The sequence below is a fragment of the Lycium barbarum genome, chromosome 2 (assembly GCF_019175385.1).
Source record: "Lycium barbarum isolate Lr01 chromosome 2, ASM1917538v2, whole genome shotgun sequence".
NCBI lineage: Eukaryota > Viridiplantae > Streptophyta > Magnoliopsida > Solanales > Solanaceae > Lycium > Lycium barbarum.
The window spans coordinates 135,883,278-135,906,419 of NC_083338.1; the positions used below are offsets into that span (position 1 = coordinate 135,883,278).

At 36.3% G+C, this 23,142-nt stretch overlaps 1 protein-coding gene and 1 pseudogene across 1 annotated transcript; one reads left to right on the forward strand and one right to left on the reverse strand.

The window, feature by feature from the left end:
* Window positions 1-7,890: 7,890 nt before the first annotated feature.
* Window positions 7,891-8,403, forward strand: LOC132628972 (RING-H2 finger protein ATL46-like). The gene has a single exon (XM_060344723.1). The coding sequence runs from the start codon at window positions 7,891-7,893 to the stop codon at window positions 8,401-8,403; it is 513 nt and encodes a 170-aa protein (XP_060200706.1).
* A 1,169-nt stretch (window positions 8,404-9,572) lies between these two features.
* LOC132628973 (uncharacterized) lies at window positions 9,573-14,818 on the reverse strand (annotated as a pseudogene).
* Between the last annotated feature and the right edge of the window lie 8,324 nt (window positions 14,819-23,142).

Genomic DNA, 23,142 nt, shown 5'->3' on the forward strand with positions numbered 1-23,142 from the left:
CTGCCCGGATCTTTCAGCTTTGGAGGAATTTTACTCCTCACTCTAGATTTGCACTCCTCAGTAAGTGCAACAGTCTCAAACTCTGTCCAACGCCATTTGTTTGTGACCACATCTTTAATATATTTCGCATATTTTGGGACTTCTTGCAGAAGCTCCACCAAAGGTATGTTGATGTGTACCTGTTTTAAGAGTTCAAGAAATTTCTTGCAAGCCGAATCTGCTTTCTGTTTCTGAAGTCGCTGTGGAAAGGGGGGGGGGGGTCGCACCACCTCCTCTACATGTTGCTCTGCGACTGTTTGCTTTGGTTCAGCTCGTTTAGCAGGGATAAGTTCTGCCTCTGCTATGTTCTTCTTTTTCGGCGGCACTTCTTCTAGCTTTCTACCATTCCTCAAGGTGACTGCCTTGAATTCTTTTGAATTCTTTTCAGTATCACTCGGAAGAGCACCTGGAGGTCTGACATTCTGCATAAGAGCCATCTGCCCCATCTGACGCTCAAGCTCGTGAATAGATTTCTGCATCTCACTCTGAATTTTCTGATTTTGCTGCTGCATCACCTGATTTTGAGCTATGAGCTGCTTCATCATCTCCTCTAAATTGTTAGCTGGCTGAGCTTGAGGTTGCTAATAATTGTTCGGCTTGTGGAAATCCTGCTTCCCAAATGGAGTGTTGTAATTATTTCCATAATAGTTTCCCCGATTACCAATACCGCGATTCTGCTTCCCCACAAAATAGACGGACTCTGGATTCAATGGACAATTGTTATAATCATGAGGTTCACCACAACTTACACATGCTGCCTGCTGAATATGTTGAACTGGTTAAATCTGCTGAGCTTGAGGAAACGCCCTTAACATCACGTTAGTGAGAGTACCAATATCAGCCCGAATAGCTGCAACATCATCAACTTTAAGAACCCCAGTAGCTTTTTGTGGTAACCCCCGGCTATTCTCATGATACTCATGATGACCCTCAGACATCATCTCAAGGAGATCTTCCATCTCTTCATATGTTTTGTTCAAGATCTGCCCTTGAGCTAAAGCATTCAACAGGGCCCTCGATTCATGGTTAAGACCCTCTACGAAATAGTTGCCAACGATCTCCTTTGGCTGCATGTGATGGAGGCAATCTCGCAGATAGCCCTTATACCTTTCCCAAGCGTATGGTAGAGATTCAGAATCTCTCTGAGTGAAGTTAGCAATTCTTCCTCGCAACTCCTTTGTTTTCTTGGGTGAGAAGAACCTGTCGATAAACTTATTTGATAATATCTCCCAAGAAGTAATAGAACCTGCAAGTAGATTCGTCAACCATTCCCTCGCTTCGCCAATCAGTGAGAATGGAAATAAGGACAACTTCACATAATCATCGAGAACATCTCTATATTGGAAATTTTCGCTCAACTCCACGAACTGCATCAAGTGCTTATGCGGGCATCACTAGACTTACCCATATACTGGCACGTATGTTGCACCAGCCGCACTGTTCCTTCTTTTAGCTCGAAATTTCCGGTAATGTCAGGCCTAACAATAGCCTTAGCGATAGTTGCCAGACTGGGCCTAGCATAACTGGATAAAGAATCCGTTGTTCTTGTGCTCTCGCAGCTACTCTTTCACCCTGTTCATCGCCGTTTCTAGCTTTATTCCTTTCTGCCTGTTCAAGAGCAAGTCTTGCTGCTTCGTTAGCCATTCTTCTCTGTCGATGAAATGTTCTTTCGATTTCGTGATCAAGATCAGCTAACGGTTTTCCTGAACTTCTAGTGCTTGGCATAAACCAGAGAAGCCTGAAGTGACACAAGTAGAACAACGAAAACGTAAAGACTTGAATAGAAAAAAAAACAAACTCAAATTAGAAAAACAGTAAATTTTTCTAAGTCCCCGGCAGCGGTGCCAAAAACTTGTTGCTCCCAAACGCACACGCAAGTATACGTGGTCGTACAAGTAATATAGACTGTTAAGTGCAGATATCGATCCCACAGAGACTTAGATTCTACTGTTAAGCTAATTCAAATTCGAATGAAACTATTCAAGAAAGTGAAAATCAAGATGTTTGTTGTACTAAACTAAAACTGAAAAGTAAACAATTTGAGATGGGTGTTTTTATGACTGGGACTATGTTGACAAAGATTGTAAGAATTATCAGATGAGAGAAAGATCTACGGTTATGGCTTTCGACAATCTAGTTGATCTTCAGACAATTCCACCTATTTTATTTCCTGGGTTACTAGTTAACGGGTTAATTATGCTTTATGATATTCTCTCGAACTACTCACAAGCCTGTAGATGTTACTATAACGCCTATATCTCTATGGTCATCAGAGGTAACAAGAACACATTTATTTCTCCGTATTCAACTAAGTAGGACTAAAGGGTATATCTCTATCGTCATTAGCGAAATGATTAAATCGAACAAACTCTATTTATTCTTATTACGTACGTGAATTCCCTTTCTCAAGTTCAATTCACGTACCACGGATAGTGTCTAACTATTGGCCAGATAATCAAACAATTAGGATCAAGAATAAATAAGCAACCCAAAAATATGGAAATCAATAGATAAAAATTGTCATCAAATCAACTTTCAAGTCTTTCGCCACAACCCTAGAATTAAGAAGTTTAGCCACTCATGATTCGATCATAGACAAAAGAAGCCATGAATAAACTAGGGTTGAAAAAAAGATGAAAAAGAAAATAAACCTAGAGAGAGAAAATAGAACGGTGGCTTACAAATCCTTGAATAATCCCAGCACACCGTTCTCAGCTATTAAAACTTCTTTATATAGGCTAGGGTAAAAATAACAAATAAGGAATCCAAATCCTAGTCGAATCGGGATAACTTCCGCAGATCCCCGCTTTCCTTCCGCATTGCGGAAGGATCGCGCAATGTACTGAGGGTTCTCGCTTTCCTTCCGCGATGCAGAAGGATCGCGAGATGGTGATGACTGAGTTGGTTGGTCCGCTTTCTTCACGCAATGCGACTGGAGGGCCTGATGTTCTGAGGCTTCCCGCGATGCGAAAGAAAAGCGAGGTCCTTTCAGTCGAATTAATCTCCTTTTAGTTCATCTTTTATGGTCTTCGACTCGTCACCTCATCTAATCGTCATATGCTACGAAACCCAATCATTTTAAGCACAGTTTCCATCGTTTGTCGTCATCGTACCTATACACATGAAATATAACAACATAAGTTCAAATATGACGATTGCATCATGAATTAAGCGATAAAAGTCATAAGAGTAGGCTGTAATATGACACAAAACATGATATTTGTGCCAAATATCACCTAGTTAATCCTACTTTTGGTAGCCTTGTTGGGAATCAAAATGAATCAGAAACAAGAATATATTGAATAGTAGAAAGCAAAAACAGTAGTACTATTAATAATAATACTACTGTTATGATGAGGAGATCTACAAGCACAATTTTATAATAATTAGCCTCAAGAAATGTTATGTTTTGTTACCTTGATTTGGTCAATTACATCAAGGTGTATGGTTGTGACATGGTTCCCTTTTTGGCTTTTTATTTTGGAAAAAACAGGTCTGCATTGTTTGTTTATCTCAAATAACTTTTAGCAATTGTGATTGTGGCTTACAGTGTTGTCATATTTATCACTCGTCAAAAATTTGATTAACACAAGGAAATGTTTCCATCTTACCTAGGAAAAAAAATAAAGAAATGAAGGCAGGGGTATAATACCAGAAGAAACAATAGGAGGAGGTTCAGTCTGAAGTTTAACAAATGGCTAATCTTTAAATAGTTAAAGAACTCTATAAGTTTTAGATAGGCAAATTTACTTGCCATAGGTATTTATTAATAATAACAACTATTTAATTTATTTATATTTCGTAGCTACAGTGATTTTCTAATTTACATATCATAGCTATACCAAATACATAGAGTTATTCCATGAGTCCGTGGCATTTTGCACCCTTAATGTGTGCTCTTTTTTTCAACTTGCACCCTATCCTATTTTTTTTTATGATTTAAACCCCAATCTCTTTATTTCCTTGCAAAACAATAAATTCACCCTTTTTATAAATTTATCATGAGGGAAAAATAGGAATACAAATAATATATCTTTTTTTCCTTCAATTTATTTATTTTATTAGAACTGCAACAACAATAAATTTTATTTTCAAAGCTCTTTTTTTATTTTTTTATTTTAAGTGATATTTCTCTATCAATAGTTGCTAAACATTTGGAGTTCTTATTGTTACAAGTTTGTCGTTTTTCCTTTATAAATTAGTAGTAATTAAATTATAAAGGAAAAATGACAAACTTATAACAATAAGAACTCCAAATGTTTAGCAACTATTGATAGAGAAATATCACTTAAAATAAAAAAATAAAAAAAGAGCTTTGAAAATAAAATTTATTGTTGTTACAGTTCTAATAAAATAAATAAATTGAAGGAAAAAAAGATATATTATTTGTATTCCTATTTTGCCCTCATGGTAAATTTATAAAAAGGGTGAATTTATTGTTTTGCAAGGAAATAAAGAGATTGGGGTTTAAATCATAAAAAAAAAAGATAGGGTGCAAGTTGAAAAAAAGAGCACACATTAAGGGTGCAAAATGTCACGGACCCTTATTCCATTGTATCAAGCTTCTCCCTCACCCCTCTCTCTTCTCCCTCGCCTCTCTCTCCATTCCCTCTCTCTTCTCCGTCGTCTCTCACCCCTCTCTCTCCATTGCACCACTACAGCTAACGGGGCAGTCCTAGCCGCCGGTAATGTCAGAATCCATGACTTTTTCTCAGATCTGCATTTGGTGTATTTTCCGACGATCTCAGATCTGGATTTGATGTATTTTCCGACAATCTCAGATCTGGATTTGATGTATGTTCCGACAATCTCAGATCATAGTTCTGGATTTGGTGTATTTTCCGACAATCTGGATTTGGTGTAAAACCGAAAATATCTTGTTAACACTTCTGTATTTCTTTGAAAATTAGATCTCTATTTGTATTTCTGCCGGATTTGGTGTATTTTCCGACGATCTCGAGGTCTGGCTTGAGTGTATGCGAGTGTATCCTGCATTTTTGAAAGTAGTATTTATGTATTCCGAAGGAGTTTTTTTGGGAAACTAGATATATTTGATTGTATTTTTGGGCAAATTAGATATATTGACTAATTTTCATTCGTTTCTTAAATGTATTTGATTGTTTTTTTTTTTCTCAGATCTGAGTGCATTTGAGTATATTCGTCTGGCCAGATACATTTAAATACAGTCGAATACATTCTACCTTGTGACTTCCGGCGGCGACCTTGCTAATCGGAGCTCAAATACTTTCAAATATAGTCACAACAAAAGGATAGATCAATATATAAATACACTGTTCCGTCGTGTATTTAAATGCATTGGAATACAATCATTTTTTAATACACATGTATTCAAAGAAATTATGGTTGCATGTATTCATATACATTCAAATACAGTCGACATCAAATAAGGTTGGATACAACAGAACAGTGTATTCACACTCAAATACAGCGAATTACCCTAAACTAGCTACGAAATGTATATACATACTTAAAAAGTAAAAACTTACTCGCACCGAGTGTTTACACCGGACCGATAAATAAATGACACTTGTCGCTTATTTTAACTACAATTATTAGTACTTAACTATAGTTAACTAGCATGTGTTTTGCACATGATCTTAATATAAAAAATAAGCTTAAAAAATACCTAATATTTTGCTATTCTCACTTGTCCTCTTAACGGTGACGTCAATAAAGTAGATTGGTGGCTTGTCCTTTTTTTGCCACTAACAACATCTCAGAATCAAAGGCCATCACTGGTCATTTCTTTATTCCTCTTCACTGGCCATTGCGATATAAAGTTTTTCCTTCTGATGTAATTATCGTTAGCAGAGTAAACATTTTTAACCTTAACCAAAAAAATACACTTGTCTCTATATACCCTCAGTACACATCAAAAGATTAACACATACAAAAAATCTTCACAAAATTGTACTTGACATTTTCGTCATGCAAGATTTTCTGTTCAAAACGAACTAGATATACTCATTAGTTTTATAATTCTTTCTAGCACATCCTATAAGCTCTTAATCAGAACTCTCAATCACGTGGTAATTTTGAAATTATGCCTTTTGATTTCCAATGGGCGAATGAAAGAATGACAAAAATATTTCGGAATTATGCTAGAGAAGAACGGAAGACCTAAAAGAGGGACAATGTTGACGGTAACCCTAAGCTTTCTGACATTAAGATATTATGATTTTAGTTTCTTTTAAAATTTTCTATTTATTAAAAGTAGAATTCCTAATAGATTTTAGTTAGTCAACTATGGTTAATTTAACTAAATTAGGTGTAAACACTCGGTGCGGATAAATTTTTACCTACATAAAATATAGCTACCAATTGTTAAAAGCTGTTAAAATGTAGTGGTTTGTGTAAGTTGCCCTTTTAGATAGGGGTGCTACAAGCGGCTACTTGGTTCATATCTACTTTAATTGGGCCTACGTGGCGTAAATTCGGATTAGTCGACTCTAGTAAGTGTCGAAATCAAATCGTTAAACAAATAAAAAAAGGGAAAAAGGCCAGGAAATACAAGAGATCTTAAAGTAACACAACATATCTGAATATATCATTTTTCTTCTATTCAAATTTGCAAGTGGCTATCAAGGACCAATTCCTTGCTTGAAATCCAATGTTGCAATAAATATTACCATATTCTTTGGCCAAAAATACATAATCAAAGTTGCAGCAGAGACGATTAAACTGGAACCAGAGGATATAATCAGGAATAAATGCATGTCTAGGCCCTAATGGAACTCGTCTTGCACAAAGTTAAAAAACAATGATTTTATAGTAAGTGTCCCCTATAGCCATACAGGAATGGTCCTGTAAATGAAGTAGATACATCATTTGTTATTAAGCAGACCTTTTCAATATGAAATTTCCACTTGTCATAGATGGATTGGTTTAAACCACTAATTCAAGATAAAAAAAATGATAAGTAATTTCGTACTAATGAAAAAAGAAAGATTTTCTTGATTCTTTTTCAAGTTTGGAGAAAAAAGATGTACATTGCCTAATTTAAAATGAAAGTGAAAGACCATTTCTGAGGTTTATTACCTTTTTATTTTATTTTTTACCTAACTGTTTGAATTTCTAGTAAAGTTGATAGCTTAATTGCATTTAAATAGTTGTAGCTCTAATTACTTTTCGTTTGAACTGCTTCAAACTATTACTCATGAAATGGTACACGTTATTGATATATTTAAGTCCTCTTTGAACTTTGTATACGATCCCTAAAAATGGAAAAAGGACCAATTGTACTACGCAATGCCATTTCTAGACAAAGCCACAAACGACATATAACACAACAATACTCCATTGACTTTGCCATTTAATGCATTTATTTGAACATAATTTTGTACTATCTATAACCATGCTGAGGGTCTACCAGAAACAATCTCTCTACCTCACTGGGTGTGTTGCTGTTGTATATAATCATTTTATACTCATCTACTGAAAAAATTAAATGAAGACAATTCACCTAAGCATAACTTGACATTGACTTCATATTATTTTAGATTTGTAGTATAATACACTGCATTAAACATGTAGCAGTTGCCTCATGTTCAATAATATACTCAACCTGGAAATGTTTTCTAAAACTCCACTCCATATTTTATGATTTTATACGTACAGGTATGTTTGGATTCATCAATATAGTCAACAGGTTAGATGAACAAATTTGCCACTACATATTAACTTCTCTTCAAAAAGGGGTTATATTATAATCACTGGACAATTTGTTAGTCATCACAATATATATATGTATTTTGCTTCTGCTTGTAAATAGTACCTCATGAGCCAATTTATATGGCAGCTCTCACTAGATGTTTCACTCTTTCCTATAAAATGTATCCCATTTTGTTCTGTTCATGGCTTCTTCAAGTGCTAAGGTTCATGATATTGGCAGCTATTGTTTTCTGGAACTCATGTAGATATGCGGTCGCAAATTACAAGTACATGGAAATGTTAAACAAGAAGAGCTATAAATTTGTGTTTGGAAGAAAGAAGGTTGTGGGTTTCATTGGTGAAGGGTCAGCTGATTGTGCAATATGCTTATCAAAATTCAAGCACGGAGAAAAGGGGAGAAAGCTGGAAACTTGCCAGCATATATTCCATGAAAACTGCTTGGAGAAATGGCTAATGCAGAAGGATAGAAAAGCAACTTGTCCACTTTGTAGGAGTGTGGTTATATCAGAGAAAATAGAGGAACAGTATCGAAAACTAGAAGATGAAGGAAAAAGAGATAATAGCTTTGAGAAAGAGCTAGCTCTTCTCTTGCTATCTTGCTTGAACAGAGGATATTGCCATCATAGTCTTCCAGTTTTTGGGTTTTCCTTCCGAGGTAGCTTTTCCAACTGATGATGCACAAATAATAAAGCCCATGTCAAACAATTGTTTCACAAGAATTTATCAGGTTCATCAAAATTTAGATTCACTTTTACTAGTTTGACTGGTCATAGTATTTTGTGTCATCAAAATAGATCAAATACAAGTCAACATTAAGCGGTAATACAAGATTTTTTTTTTCACTCACTGCCATCAAAGGGAAGGATTAAAAAACTATAAAAGTTGTAACCTAAATCAACAGAAGCACACTTTGATTCCAATACCGCCAGATACTTCTGCAAAATTCATTAGTTTGGTCTTTTATATCAGCAATACACAATCAGAAATGTCAACAGTATCTTAATGAGCTTATTCAAGCTGCACTCCATTCTTTCATCTTTTTGCTTGATCTTTCCAAATCACCATGAAAATTAAAAAATTGTATTGTTGGTACATAAATTGTTTCTACGACCTTATTTGGCTATACCATTTCAATTTTGTCATCAAAGTAGAGCAAACAAAAGTCAAGATGGAGGGTTAACACTTGAAGACTTTTTCATTATGCGGTACCAAAAGAAAAAAAAATGAAAGCAAGAATGTAAAGCAACATCACAGAGTCTGTGTGTTCTGTAAAAGTTGTAACAAAAATCAGCAGAATACTGACCAATATTGTTTGACACTCACTCAAATTCAGTATGTTGGTATCATTCCTCACGATTCACAAAGAGTGTCCTGTAATATGTCATGTCCAGCCAAACTCAAAAAACAGTATTTTCCAAAAAACAGGGGGATAGAAGATACCAATAACTCTTTAGCATGGGATTCATCAAGAAAGCAGTTATTCCACAAATTTCTTACAACCCCTAGTAAGCTATTTAAGCCCAACTTGAATCTGCCTGATAAATGAAGATTTCAGGTGAATCAAACAGATGTATCAAAACCAACACACTTATAATATGACCTTAAGTTCAAAAAATAGCATTCGACCGCATTGCAAGCCTCAACCATATGGCTACAGAATATTTGAAATAAACAAACAGAACAAACCTTTTTCTTCCCAGAAAATGCCTAAAAGGAACTACCTTCCATATCTTGATGCCATCGACAAAGGTTGCAAAACACATCATTTCATGAGATAAATTATCATAAAAAGTGTCGCTTATAGAACGCAAGAAACAAATTAGCTTCAGGAGAAACCAAACAACCATAAAATCTGGTATGCAAAATAAAGGCAAGATAACAGGAACAATTAGTTAGTATTAGTTACATAGACAAATTCAAGATTTTCACCAGTAGTAGATAAAACTAATTATAAGGTAACATTTCTGGTGTACTGAAAACAGAAAACTACTTGCAAGCTAGTCATGGAAAGCTCCCTCTTGGTAAATAATCACAGAATTGGTCGAGGATTTTGGGCAATCTAACAATTTCTCAGCCAATTGAAATAAATATCGAGAGACACAGTTCATTGAACAGCTATCACACTTTCTGCTCCTTGATATAATTATGAACTTCTCCAAAACCATTGCATTCTCTAGTAGAAATTCTGAAAGTCTGAAAAGCTCATCATGGCCCGAATCACAATCCCATTCAAGATGCTTCTTCAAACACATCCCTGAAGAGCTGACAACCTTAACATTCGTGAGGTTGGGAAACCCAAAACTTGACAGGAAATGAATATCATGTCCATTGGCCAAATATCCTAACTCAAATTCGCATCGGGAACGATCCAACTGAAGAAAGAATACAGTTGGAATCAGATGCAGGTTTACGGTCAATGAAAATCGTTTATAGAAAACCATACATTAATAATGAACAATGAAAACAAACATGATTTCATAAAAAATCATACATTAATGAACCACGGAAAATCACCATCCAAAGAGGGGGTTAGGAGAGAAGAGGACACGAGAACATACCAAGATTCTTCACACTTTCCTCACCCAATTTTGGATGTATTCAGCTCAGCGAATCTCAGCCCTTCATTTCATCTGATCTTGACCGTTCCTTTTAATTTGAAATACCATTAATAACAGATGACCCCTTTTCTCCCTAAACGGCGTCGCATGGTTTATTATTCATTTCCCATATCGAACCCAAGACATGACATTCCCTACCCCTTCAAAACATTCTTGTCCTCAAGAATGTGCAGCCTGTTGTTGAATGAAATCTGGAAACTGGGCCTTAATAAACGACCAATCCTCCCATGTTGCTTCCCCAGGAGATAAATTCTCCCACTGGATCAACACCTTGACATACAGAAACATTCTTTTTCCTAGAAGCCTGTGAACGCTAAACCTCCAATGGTATAACAGTAAACTCATTCGTTTTTAGCTTTACAAAATGAATTTGTACATCCAATTTTAGTGCAATGAGCTAATACTTAATAAGAAATAATTCCAACATTATTAATCCTTGTATTACTAATTATTATATTACCAATTCCACCATTACAAGCAATGAAACTTTACAAGAAGCACAAAACCTTTTCTTCAAAGAATGGATTAGCTAATATATATATATGGAAGAGATTTATATTTCTTTTTTAGGGAAAAAAAACTAATTATGATAAATGCTTTTTACTTTCGTAAAGTAAAAGAAAAATCCGAATATATTAAGAAAATCAAGACAAACACCTAGCAGAGGTAAGCAATGAATTATGCCATTATAAAATAAATTCATTGATGATCTCACAGAAAGTCTTAACTATGAAAGACAGACCTTCGATTTTATACCCGATCCACTTCTACTGAGATAAACCAAATGAAATTTTAGATCTAGTTTAGCCACATGATGGTACTAGTAACTATCAGCACATGAAAACATTAATACTAACAGTATTCTGTACTGGTCATTTATAGCATTACTAATTCATGAGCGGGTTCATGATATACTCTTCAAAAAATTTATCCACATAATATTCTTTTAATTGTTTGGCCATGTGGTCTTTCCATGTGCTTTCTGAATGTAAATACTATTTACCACTTTGTTCGAAGCAAGTAACGAAACGTCCCTTCATTTACCATTCACACCACAACAAAACCCGACATATACATTTTTCTGAAAAGCAATGGCAAATGCCATAATACCAAGTCTTGTGACCATTGCAGGCTACGCTTCCTATCACAGTTTCCGTATCTCTACTCTCTGCTATTGTTACCCCTTTCTTCCAAGAAAAAAACCTAAAAGGGAACCAATTCGCAATCTTGGATCTTGATGCCATAGACATAACCAGGTAAGCAGAACAGAACATTTCATGAGGCTAATTATCAATAAGAAATATGGCTTATCTCCTCAGTTTAATATGTCCAAGAAAAAAGGAGTTGCAAGAAATCTAAATGCACATGTAAAACATCTAAAAAGCAAGATACCATAGCATTTTGGTATGTCACAGAACAGTAAGTCCAAAGTAAAAGTAGTAGTAATTGGACCAACAAAGTTTCATTATTGCATTAGCATCAAAAACCTAACATAAGACGACGCGGCAAACTGTTTTGAGTTTGTCACCCAAAGTTCATTGAACATCTCCTGCACTCTCTTGTCTTCGATACGATAACGAACTTCTCCAAAACAGTCGCATTGTTTAACAGAAATTCTGAAAGTTTGAAAAGCTTGTCATAGCCCTGATTGAAATGATCTTCCAAACACACCCCGAAGGAGTTGACAATCTTAACATTCTTGAGGCTGGGAAACCCGTAGCTCGAAATGAGAATCATTTCCTTTGGTCAGATATCCCATCTCAAAGCTGCATTGGTGATTATCCAACTGAAGACAGAATATAGTCGGGATCAAAAGCAGGTCTACAATAAAATGGAACTTTGTTTTGAACTGGAAAAGCAGGTCTACAGTCGAATGAAACTTGTACTGCACAAAATCACAAACCAATGATTTCATAGCGGAAATGTCTGGTAAAGAACAATTTCTGGACCGACCAATGTTTAACGGTTTCCTCTCTTGACAAGCTAAGAATGAAAGCTGCTGAATTGGTCAGAAGTCTTTTTCTTTTTCTTCCGTTATGAGAAGTTGGTACTGTTGTATTCCTCCAAAACTAAGCAAGAAAAGGAATAAAAGATATAACTAGTTACAGGGGAATGGACTAGGTAAACCAATGAACCGGCAGCTATACGGAATCGGACCCAGTGAAAATAGCTGTGGACGCTGCAGAAACATTTAAGAAGGAAACTTGTGATCTAATAATTGTGGCCGCCACAAACAAGAAGCAGCTCTTTCTGAAGAAATGCGACAAGTGTCTGAAGCAATGGAACCGGATCTCGTGATATTTGTTATGGATAGTAGTATTGGATGTTTGGTTTGATAAAGCTCAAGCATTTTGACAAAGTGTTGTAGTTGGCGCAGTGATTGTTACTAAGATGGATGGCCATGCAAAATTTACGGTATATGACACTGACGGACTCCATGACTGATGAAGAATAGCACAGTACCAACCCAAAGATTATGACTGAATCTCGATTCACGCATATAGCTAGGAGATCTGGCTGCCTAGTGCATGAGGTGATAGAGATGTTGGAAGAATGCAAACGACTTGCGAAGATATTCAGCAAGATGAAGGGTCTTAAGATTCCAAAGAAGGGAGATATGAGTTCCTTGTCAAGAAAGAATGCACAAAACATGAGCAAAGTCTTTCCCCCTCAGATGTTGAAGCAGATAGGTGGCATGGGTGGTTTACAGAACTTAATTAATGAAGCAAATGGATTCCTCCAAGAACATGATGGGTATGTTTGGTGGTGGAGAGTAATAATGTGATCACAGTCAAAGTACACTTTACGGGGTAAATGTAAAGGCTAGTTAAGTTATCAATCCATAGTTGGTGGAAAAAGCACATAACCAGATCTTTGTCATTCCCTATCTCCCTAATTTTTGGATCACATGCATGTGGTGAATTTAGTTAATTCAGAATGAAACGTGCTAGGATTTTGCTGGAAAAAAAAAGCTATTACTAGTTGGCAAGCGATCATTTTTCCTTTCAGAGCCCGTTTACCACAGTAAAAGAACAACACTAATCATATTAACATGAAGCTTTCTAGTGAGAATTTCTTAGTGATAATTAAAAAATATTTGCATCTCCTTCACACGACTGTTCGAAGGGAGGTGGGCATGTAGAATTCATAAGAAGAGCTAAATTGCAGGAAGTTACGTTCATAGTCGCCATAGTTATGTTGAGTGTCTCCACATGAGGTGAGGCTTGCAACAGGATAGTTACTCCATAGGAAGAAAACCTTGTGATATGCAAATCAAGAGTTAGACATTTGCATTTCAATTCTGGAAGCGGTAGCCCTTCAAACTGCAACAAGACCTGATGCAGTAATCCCAATGAAACTAGTATATGATTGTCTGATAGAGAAACCAAGAAGAACCAAAGAGAAAGTAATCCACAATAGACAGATAGTGTTATAAAAAGTCTGATCATCTAACACATCTGCTGAATGATAAAGTAAATACCCAACTTTAAAAAGTTGACAGAAAGATTGCAAAAGTCACTAGAGTTTTGTACTTAAAACCATTAGCCTTTTTAAAAGTTCTCAGTTGTATTATTATATTCTGAATGCTATTCTCTTTAAGCAATCCATATTCTGCAACTGTTTGCTAGAAATAATACTATAGAGCAAATAAGGTTATTTTGACTTAATACAAACTCCATCTCCCAAGTTCCAATTGTTAACTCAGAAGCGTAACTCAACTTTTGAAGATAATCTCGTACGAGTGTCCTAATAACTTGATGCTCATCAGGACAAGTCTCAGAAAAAAAAAATTGAGCGAAGCTAGTAATAGCAAGTTCGGAAAGGAAGCATAGCACTGACCACGGAGGATACATTTACTAGCTTACACTTTAGCTGAATATACGGGGCAACAATTTACAAAGAATGACCAGTCATTTGACAAGAGATACTCTTTGAACTTAAAGTGTCTTTAAATTTGAAGAATTAATTTCCAGACGACCAAATCACTTGACTCCAGAGTTTCCAAGCAGGACACCCTGAGAGTAAGTTAACAATATTGTAATCATATAGTATAAAAGTACATTTCAACTTTAGGCTCTTTAAGGACATCCACAAAAGACACCAGGTCAGATCCAATGTTATCAACGAGGAACAATTATAGGTAGACTCAGGCAAAGCAATGATGTTGGCGTCATCCTGCAAACAAATCTGAGGACAATACAACGTTTTTATCAACAGCAGTAGCAAGCCATCGGCTGATTGGGAACAATAATTTCTTTTCAACAGTCTTACGACTCATATGGTGACAGGTAAGTGAAATTCCTGTTGCAATTTATTTTTACTACTGAAGAAAAAGTGATCAACTGAACTCCAAAGGTTAGGGTTTCGGATAATTTTACGGTGGTTTTTCCCCTCTTCTCTGGGATCATGTGAGAAGCTCGAAGAAGGCGAAACGCGATTTTCAGTGCAACCAAATAGCTGCTTAACTCAAAATACCACTCCCTCCGACCCAAAAGATGTTAGTTTAGTCTTGCACACAATTTAAAAAATAAAGGCAAAAGTCATAAATAGCCCCTAAACTTTGCCACATTATTTTTGGGTATCTAAATCGAAAGTTGTACCTATTGGTTACCTAAATTAGTTCGAATTTATACCACATAAATATTTTTTTACTGGTGTGGCAAAAAAAGTGAAATACACTCTCCTCGGGCGCGTGAAGTACTCTTCAATACTATTTTTTTTTTTTTTTTTGGTTGAAAGCTTGCCTTTTTTAAAATATGACTTAATTTAAAAAAAAAAAAAAAAAAAACTAAAAACTGGACAGCAGCGCGTCAGTGACCTCCCCTCACCCCTCTTCGTTTTCTCCACCACTGCTTCTCTTCTTCAATCTTTTTTGTTTGTTCTTTTGTTTTTTGTTTCTTGTTTCATTTGATTCTTTCTATAAAAATAATTTGTGAATTAGATGGTTCGTTTGATCATCATTTTCTTTATTTTTTCTAAATCTAAAAAGCACCATCACCATCACCATCTTGTTCACCGGAAAAAATGGAGACTCACCACTATTAGCACTTTTTTTTTATGAAGTGTGCATTCTTACCTTTGATTGTTCACTTATATTTAGCAAGAATTTTAAAGATTGAAGGACCATAATTTTAGTGGTGGTCCAGCGGTGGACGTCGCCGGATTCGACGGTGAAGAAGTAAAAAGGGATCCTAAGGAGAGGGGAAAGAAAGGGATAAGAAAGGAGGGGTGGGTCTTGCAAAGGCATTGGTGGACCAAAATGAAGGAAGAAAAGGGAAATAATTGTTGGTGGGGTGGGCGGATGGCTGCTGGGGGTGGGGGCGGCGGTTGGGGGTGGTGGTGCGGCGGCTAGTGGTGGGCGAGCAGCGACCAGAAATGAAAATTAGGGGGGGGGGGGGGGGAGGAGATGAAAAAAGGGGCGTGGGGGTGTTGTATAATTTATTTTTTAATTATTATGATGGACCTTGCCGCCACGTGTCATGTTTTCATTTAACAAAATTGCCACGTCATGAAGAGTGTAATACACTGTTATATCCCGTATTTTCAAACGTCGGATTATTTGTAAGCTGAGGTGGGGCCCACACGTCAAGATTTTTTTTCGGAACATGTGACAAGTTATATGAATCACATATGTAAAGTTAAACACAACTCATGAAGGACCATTGGGCCAAATCAAAGTGAAAGCCCTCCAAATGAATATTTTTAAGAAAACGTTTTCGGGTGACCTGATTTCGAGGGGCAAAAACGGTATTATAAGTTTGGAATTTGGAAAAATACCAAGAAATAGAAGTTGTAGATAATTGAATTAGCTTTCCAACCATAGGTCGTGGGTCCCCAGGTGACGTCGGTACAAGGAGATATGGACGTTTTAAGGTCGAAAGGTCAGTGGGCTAGGCCCAACTCGGGACCAACCGGGTTGGCCCAAAAAAATGAAGAGAAAAATCAGGCCCAAGTGAGGAGGTGGCCGGCCATGGTCCTTAATAAAGGACCCAAGCCCATTTAAATTAGTCATGTGATTAATAATAAAAGGGGCTAAGTCTTCATTTTCAACCAAGAACATTCTTGAAGCAAAGAACAAAGAGAATAAGAGCAAAGAAAAACATGGCATACGGCCATGACCCCCAAATATTAGCTCCTTAAAATCTTCCTCCAAAAATTATTTTCTTGTGGTATTTTCACTAATTCAAGAGTCCTTTACAAGAAAGAGCACTTGTTTCTTCAAGTTGACAACTTGGTCAAGTGAAGAAGATTGTAGAAAAAGGTAAGAATTAATTCCTTTTTATTATGTTATGAAGGTTGGTTTATGTTGTAGTATGTAGAAATGAGTAGAATTTATGAAAAGATGGAAGTTTGCAAAGTGGGTGTGCATATGTATGTGTGGCCGTGTGTGTGAGTTAAATGTATAATTGTGATGAGTTGAATTTTAAGTTGTATACTAGTTGTGGTTATTGTCGAATTTGTATTGGAAATGGAAGTTGAATGAAAATTGGATGAAATTGGAAAGAAGCCATGTTGGCCGTGTGGTATATGTTGTTGAGATAATGTTGGATTTATTTTGTTTAACATGTTAGTTGTGTTATTGTGATCTTCACAATGCAAAGGAAGATTATATGAGTGAAGTTGACATGAAAATGGAATGTATAGAATTATGACACATTAATGTGATTTTATGATATTAAGATAATGAAGTTGTTAAAGTGTAGATTGTTGTTGGAGATGAATTAGTAAGTAGAAAATGTGTTGGAATGGTTTTGTTGCATATATAAGAATTTTGGATTGAATATGGAAGTTGATGGAATTGTTGAATATTGAATATATAGCTTGGAATACTTTTGGTTTATGTTTGAATGGTCTTATATTAGTATGTGAATATGAAAATATTGATATTGGGTTGTAAGTGCAAAGTTGGATTTGGAATTGTCGCATTATTTGGAAAATAAGACTATTTACGCTAGAATGCGTTCCTAGTCGATTATTGATGTTGTATATATTGTTGTTGGTATGGTTGTTGTTGTTTTAGCCGAGTTTTAACCTCGGGGATGATATATATATAGGGGAGATGCTGCCCAAATTTTTATAGACAAGAATTGGTCAAGGTTGAAATTTTAAGTCTTATGAATAGTAAATTGGTAAATGTGACCATTTGTAGGTTTTGGACGAAACGGGATTTGAGTTTTGGCTAGCGTAAAGGGCAAGAAAGGTATGTAAAGCTATCCTGATTCTTCTCTTGGCATGTCCTAGATGTACTAGGATTGGAATCACGCTTCGGGGAATATTCTGTCCACCGGAATCCGCGATTGAAATTGTCGCATTTTTGTTCAATAGGATTGAACTCCTTAAGTATCCTTTGTTGGAAAATTATGCAAATTTCCCCAAATTGCCTAGAAAGTTATGGAATGCCCTAGGATCTTTGTAGGTGACCTCATAAGCCTAAAAATACGTAATTTGAGCCCACCGCTTCATTTGTTCTGAGGTGGGCCCACTATTTCCGATTTTACCCTTTTTGTATTTTGGACTGGTCTTCGAGCGGCTTTTAAGGAAAACGTTTTAACTAATCCTTTATCTATTGTTTAAAGATTGTTTTAAATATCCCGTTAAATTTTATAAATTGTTTTGGACCTTGGAAACGATCTCAGAAAGAAACATGCCTCCGTAACTCCTTATGACATCCGAAATTCACTTACTATGACTCCGTCCGATTTCATTGATTTGATTTGTCATTCGATATGCCTCGTTGAGTCTCTGGAAATATATGTGTTATTTTTATTGCATTTAGTTTCTCACTACTCCACTCGTGGATGCCCCAATGTTTCCCACACTGAGCCCAGGCCAGGATATGTTCTCAAGCGTCTTCAACTGCATTGTTCGCCGTGCCTCGATGTAAGGGGGCAGGTATACATGTACATGGGTTGTGGAGTATGATGTGCCATGTACACTATTATGATATGATATGATATGATATGATATGATATGATCTGATATGGCCATTTGATATGATATGCTATGCTACGGGGTTATTCCCCTTTTCTGATCCTTATGTGTTGTGGCACCAGCGTCGGGGGGTGACCACGTTCTGTCTGCCGAGTCCCTTGACAGGGGCCGGATATGATATGGCATATGTTTCTGTACTCACTCTTCATGTTTTGAAAATATGCATTTGATACTCTGGACATCTCACTCACATTTCTGTACGTCCTGTTTCGGTTATGATTTTGTTCCGTGATGGGACCAGGTATGGCATACATTTTCTGTAAGTACTATTTATGCTTTATGATCAGCATTTTGCTAATCTGGATATTCCGTTCACTTTCTGTATCTTCTGTTCCGATTATGACTTTGTTTATTACGTTCCATGCTTTACATACTCAGTACATATTTCGTACTGACTCCCTTTCTTCGGGGGCTGCGTTTTCATGCCGCGCAGGTACAGACTACAGATTTGCTTTTGCTGACCCGCCTGCATAGGACATCATTCTGCTATTCTGGAGCGCTCTTTTGTCCAGAGCCTATACCTTGGTACAGTCCGCTGCTATTGTATGTATGTATGTTATTCAGGGGTATGACGGGGCCCTGTCCCGTCTTATGATTCTGTTATGTTCTGTAGAGGTCTGTAGACATACTTGTGTGGGTTTTGTATATGTTTTGGGTTGCTATGAACTAGGATAGCCTTGTCGGCTTCCATGTACTATATCTGTTCATCTGCGATAACTAGCAATGTCGACTGACTTTCTATTCATATAATCTGCTAATATGCTTGTTTGGGGTATTGGGTACGTTTGGGTGTCCAGCACGGACACTAGTCGCGGCCTACGGGGCTGGGTCGTGACATACACTCTCCTAATTTTGCTGATTATTGTGAAAAAGGTACCTAATAGGATCGAATTCGGACTGGTTTAGGTACCCAATAGGTACAACCCTCAGTTTAGGTACCCCAGAGGAAAATGTGGCAAAGTTTAGGGAGCTATCTATGACTTTTGCCAAAAATAAAGTAAGATTTTTGAAATGTGTGATTCAAAATAAATTATTTTATAAAGTTAAATTATTTTTAAATATAGAAAGATGTCAATCTTTTTGGAACAGATTAAAAAGGAAAGAATTACAATCTTTTTAGGATGGAGGGAGTGCAAGTCTTCTAAATAGGGAAAATTGGGCCACTTTAAGTCCCAATGTAACAGTGAGGGGTCGTTTGGTGGCTAGATAATGGATAAGTTATTCATGTATTAATTTCTATGATAACTTACACAATATTCGGTAGGTAGTAAAGAGATATCTTATTCATGTATTAATTTATGTATATTTATACCGCGTTTGGTATCTAGTTAGGAAGTAAGTTATTCATGTGTAAAATTAATACGACGTTTGGTTTGCAATTTTGAAATGCGCATAACTAATACTCCCCGCGTTTCAATTTATATGAACTCATTTGACTAGACACGACATTTAAGAAAGAGGAAAAACTTTTGAAACTTGTGGTTCAAAATAAACCTTGAAAATTTGTGTGGCTGTAAATCATTCATAAAGTGAATTTGTTTCCAAATTAGGAAAAAGGTCATTCATTTTGGCACGGACTAAAAAGGAAGTAAGTTCAAACAAATTGAAACAGAGAGAGTATATGTATAAGTTATGAGAAATTTTATGTATTATTTTATGCGGGATAAAGGATGAAATAACTAATACAAGGAGAACTAATACATGAATAAAAAGTTGAAAAGACGATATTACCATTATCATACCCTACTTAAATACTTTCCTTTTCTAAACCATATTTTTATATCTATTTTTAATATAATATCTACTGTAATATGTAATATTTTAATATTTTTTAAATAAATAATATTTTTATTTTAATTGTAAACAAATATTTTAATTTTAAGAAGTATATAATATTTATTAACTTCTAATATAACAAACCAATATCCAAAGAAATAATTTATATATAACGAAACCCTGCATAACTAATACCTGTATTATTAACACCTACATAATCCTAACCGACTATAAACGACTCCTAACTGTTTATTACGAGTGGAATTCAACTATGTGACCCTGTCTATTCCAACGGTTGAGTTTTCTTGATACTTTGACTCTCAACACTAGTTTTTACGTGTCATTCTTGTTGTATCTTAAGGTTAAGAGCATTTGGAAAGGCCACTTAGAGTGTGTTCAGTACGGAGGAAAATGTTCTCCAAGGAAAATGTTTTCCAAGAAAATGTGTTCTTGAAAAATAAGTTAATTTCTACTTATTTTCTCATGTTCGTTTGTGTAGTGAAAAATAATTGAATTTCTTACTTATTTTCTCATGTTCGTTTGGTTGGTAGAAATTTTTTTCCGGAAAATACCCACCCAAGCTCCACCAACTCCACCCCAACCCCCCCCCCCCCCCCCCCCCCCCAATTTTTTTTTGAAGTTCTTAATTTTTAATTCTGAATTTCTACAACACCAAATCTCCTTCCCCCCTCTTGCGTGGACCCATACCACACCAACACACCCACCCTCATAAAAGAAAATCTCAAAAAAAGTTTTAAAAGTTACTTTTTTTTTTTGGATTTTTACAACCACCCCCTCCAAAAAATTTAATTTTTAATTACGCAAATTTTCAATTTTTATAACTTCTTAAGAAAGATAAAATTAAATAGGAAGTAGAAAACTTGGGAGGAGGTAGGGGGTGCCTGAGGGGGATGTGTAGAGAATCAAAAAAGAAAACTTTTCAAAACTTAAAAAAAAAATTAATGTTTTTGGAGGGGGTAGTGGGTTGTCGGTCGGGGGGGGGGGGGTCGTGGGATGGGTGGGGTGAAAAAAATAAAAAAAGACACTTTTAAAACTTTTCTTAAGAAAAAAGAAAAAAAATATTTGGGGGTTTGGGGGGGGGGGGTTGGATGTGTTTGTTTAGAAAACCCAGAAGAATTGGACGGGGGAGGGGGGAATTGGGAGGTAGGGGTAGGGTGTGAGGTGGTGCATGGATTGCGGGAGTGATTGGGGGATGGGTGGTGCATGGCTTGCGAGAGTGATTAGGGGTTGGGTTGGGTTGGGTGGGGAATGTGTGGTGCATGGGTTATAGGAGTGGCTGGGGTTTTGATGAGTTATGAGTTTTGATGATCGACATATGTATCAGGGACCAAGTCATTGATCAGGTCCCTTGAGCATTGTACAACTGTGACAGCTGTAAAGCTGTGGCACTGTTCCGACTTGCAGAGCCACAACAGGACAGACGGATCATTGCAATGTCTCTATCTATGTCACATGCTCCTCACACGACCCCCTATATAAACAACATGTTGGCATTTATTTGACCTAGCAACTCAAAATATATTATTCTCATTATTGAAAAGAGTAGCCTCCACTGCTTTCTCAGAGCTCTCAAGATCAAAACTAAAATATTCCACGGATCAGATCCCAATACTAAAGATGTCTTAAGTCCTAGGTTATTTTAGTCTTTATCTTTTGCTCTAAATATTGTAAACCTACACTTCTTTTAAGAAGGGCTTTTGTAGTTGTTTGGTTTATTAAGCTTTTTGTGTTGGCGCCTAATTATCGTTAGTTATGGTGAGTTGAAATTCAGCTAGAGGTAATTGAATTAGTTTGGTTCTTGGCTAGAGTTAGTCAAGTAAGTGCTTGCAATAGAGGTATTGTAAGGCGAGGGATTAGTGAGATAATTCCATGGTTGCAAAAGACTTGTAATCTGAAAGACATTGCTAAGTTAGTAAAGTTGAAAATCCTACCAGGGTAGGTCGTGAATTTTAATCCCTTGAGCAAGAGTTTTCCATGTAAACCTCGTGTCTTGTTTACTTTTTGTTTTAACTTGAGGGAACAGATAATGTCCCTAGTCCCTTATCTGTTTTGGTGGACGGTTAGCTTTTATCAGGTTTGGTAGTTGGGAGGTGGGGGTGGGTGGTGCAAAGAATCAAAAAAAAAAAATCAAAACATTTTTTTTCAAAACAAAATTAAATTTTTTTTTTGGATGGTGGTGGGGGTTGTTGGATCGCGGGGTGGGGTGGTTGGGGGTGGGTTAGGTGGTGGTAGGATGGTTGGCGGAATGCACTTGTGGACTTATTTTCCCTACTTTTATTAGGGAAGTCATTTTCCTCATTTTTTAGAAACTTGTTTTCTTAAAAAAAAAAAAAAATTTAAAATTTTTGACTAAACGAATATGAGAAAATTGAAAAAAATTTTCCGGAAAATGTATTCCTCCATACCGAACACAACCTTAAAAATTGAATTTGCATGCGACTATTGTCGATTACTATCAACTATCAACATCCCGTCACTGCTTCCTTGTCGGACATTTGTTGAAGAAATGGATTGTTATCTCGCCTTGGACAATCTTCACCTAATGAGTTAATTTTTGAAGTATAGTTAGATCTAAAATCAAAATTTGTAGTAATTTCTTTTATTTTTTCCCTCTCATATAAAGGTGTCAACCGGTTCCGTGTAACCGGTTTTAACCGGTAACCGGACCGGTTAAACCGGAACCGGAACCGGAACCGGTATAACCGGTTAACCGGTTCCGGTTAACCGGATATTAGTTAACCGGTCCGGTTTCAAATTTTTCTTAACCGGAACCGGACCGGTTAAACCGGTTAAAATTAAAAAAAAAAAAAAAAGGAAAGAGCCGTTGGACTTGGGCCTCGGTAATGGACCGTTGGCAACGGTCCATTTGCAAAAATGGCCGTTGCCAAACGGTCATTTTCTTAATTTTTGGCCCCCAAAATTTTTTTTTTAACACTTTAACCCCTCCCTCACCCCTATATAAACCCTTCTTCATTTTCATTTCAATTCACTCTTCTTCATCTTT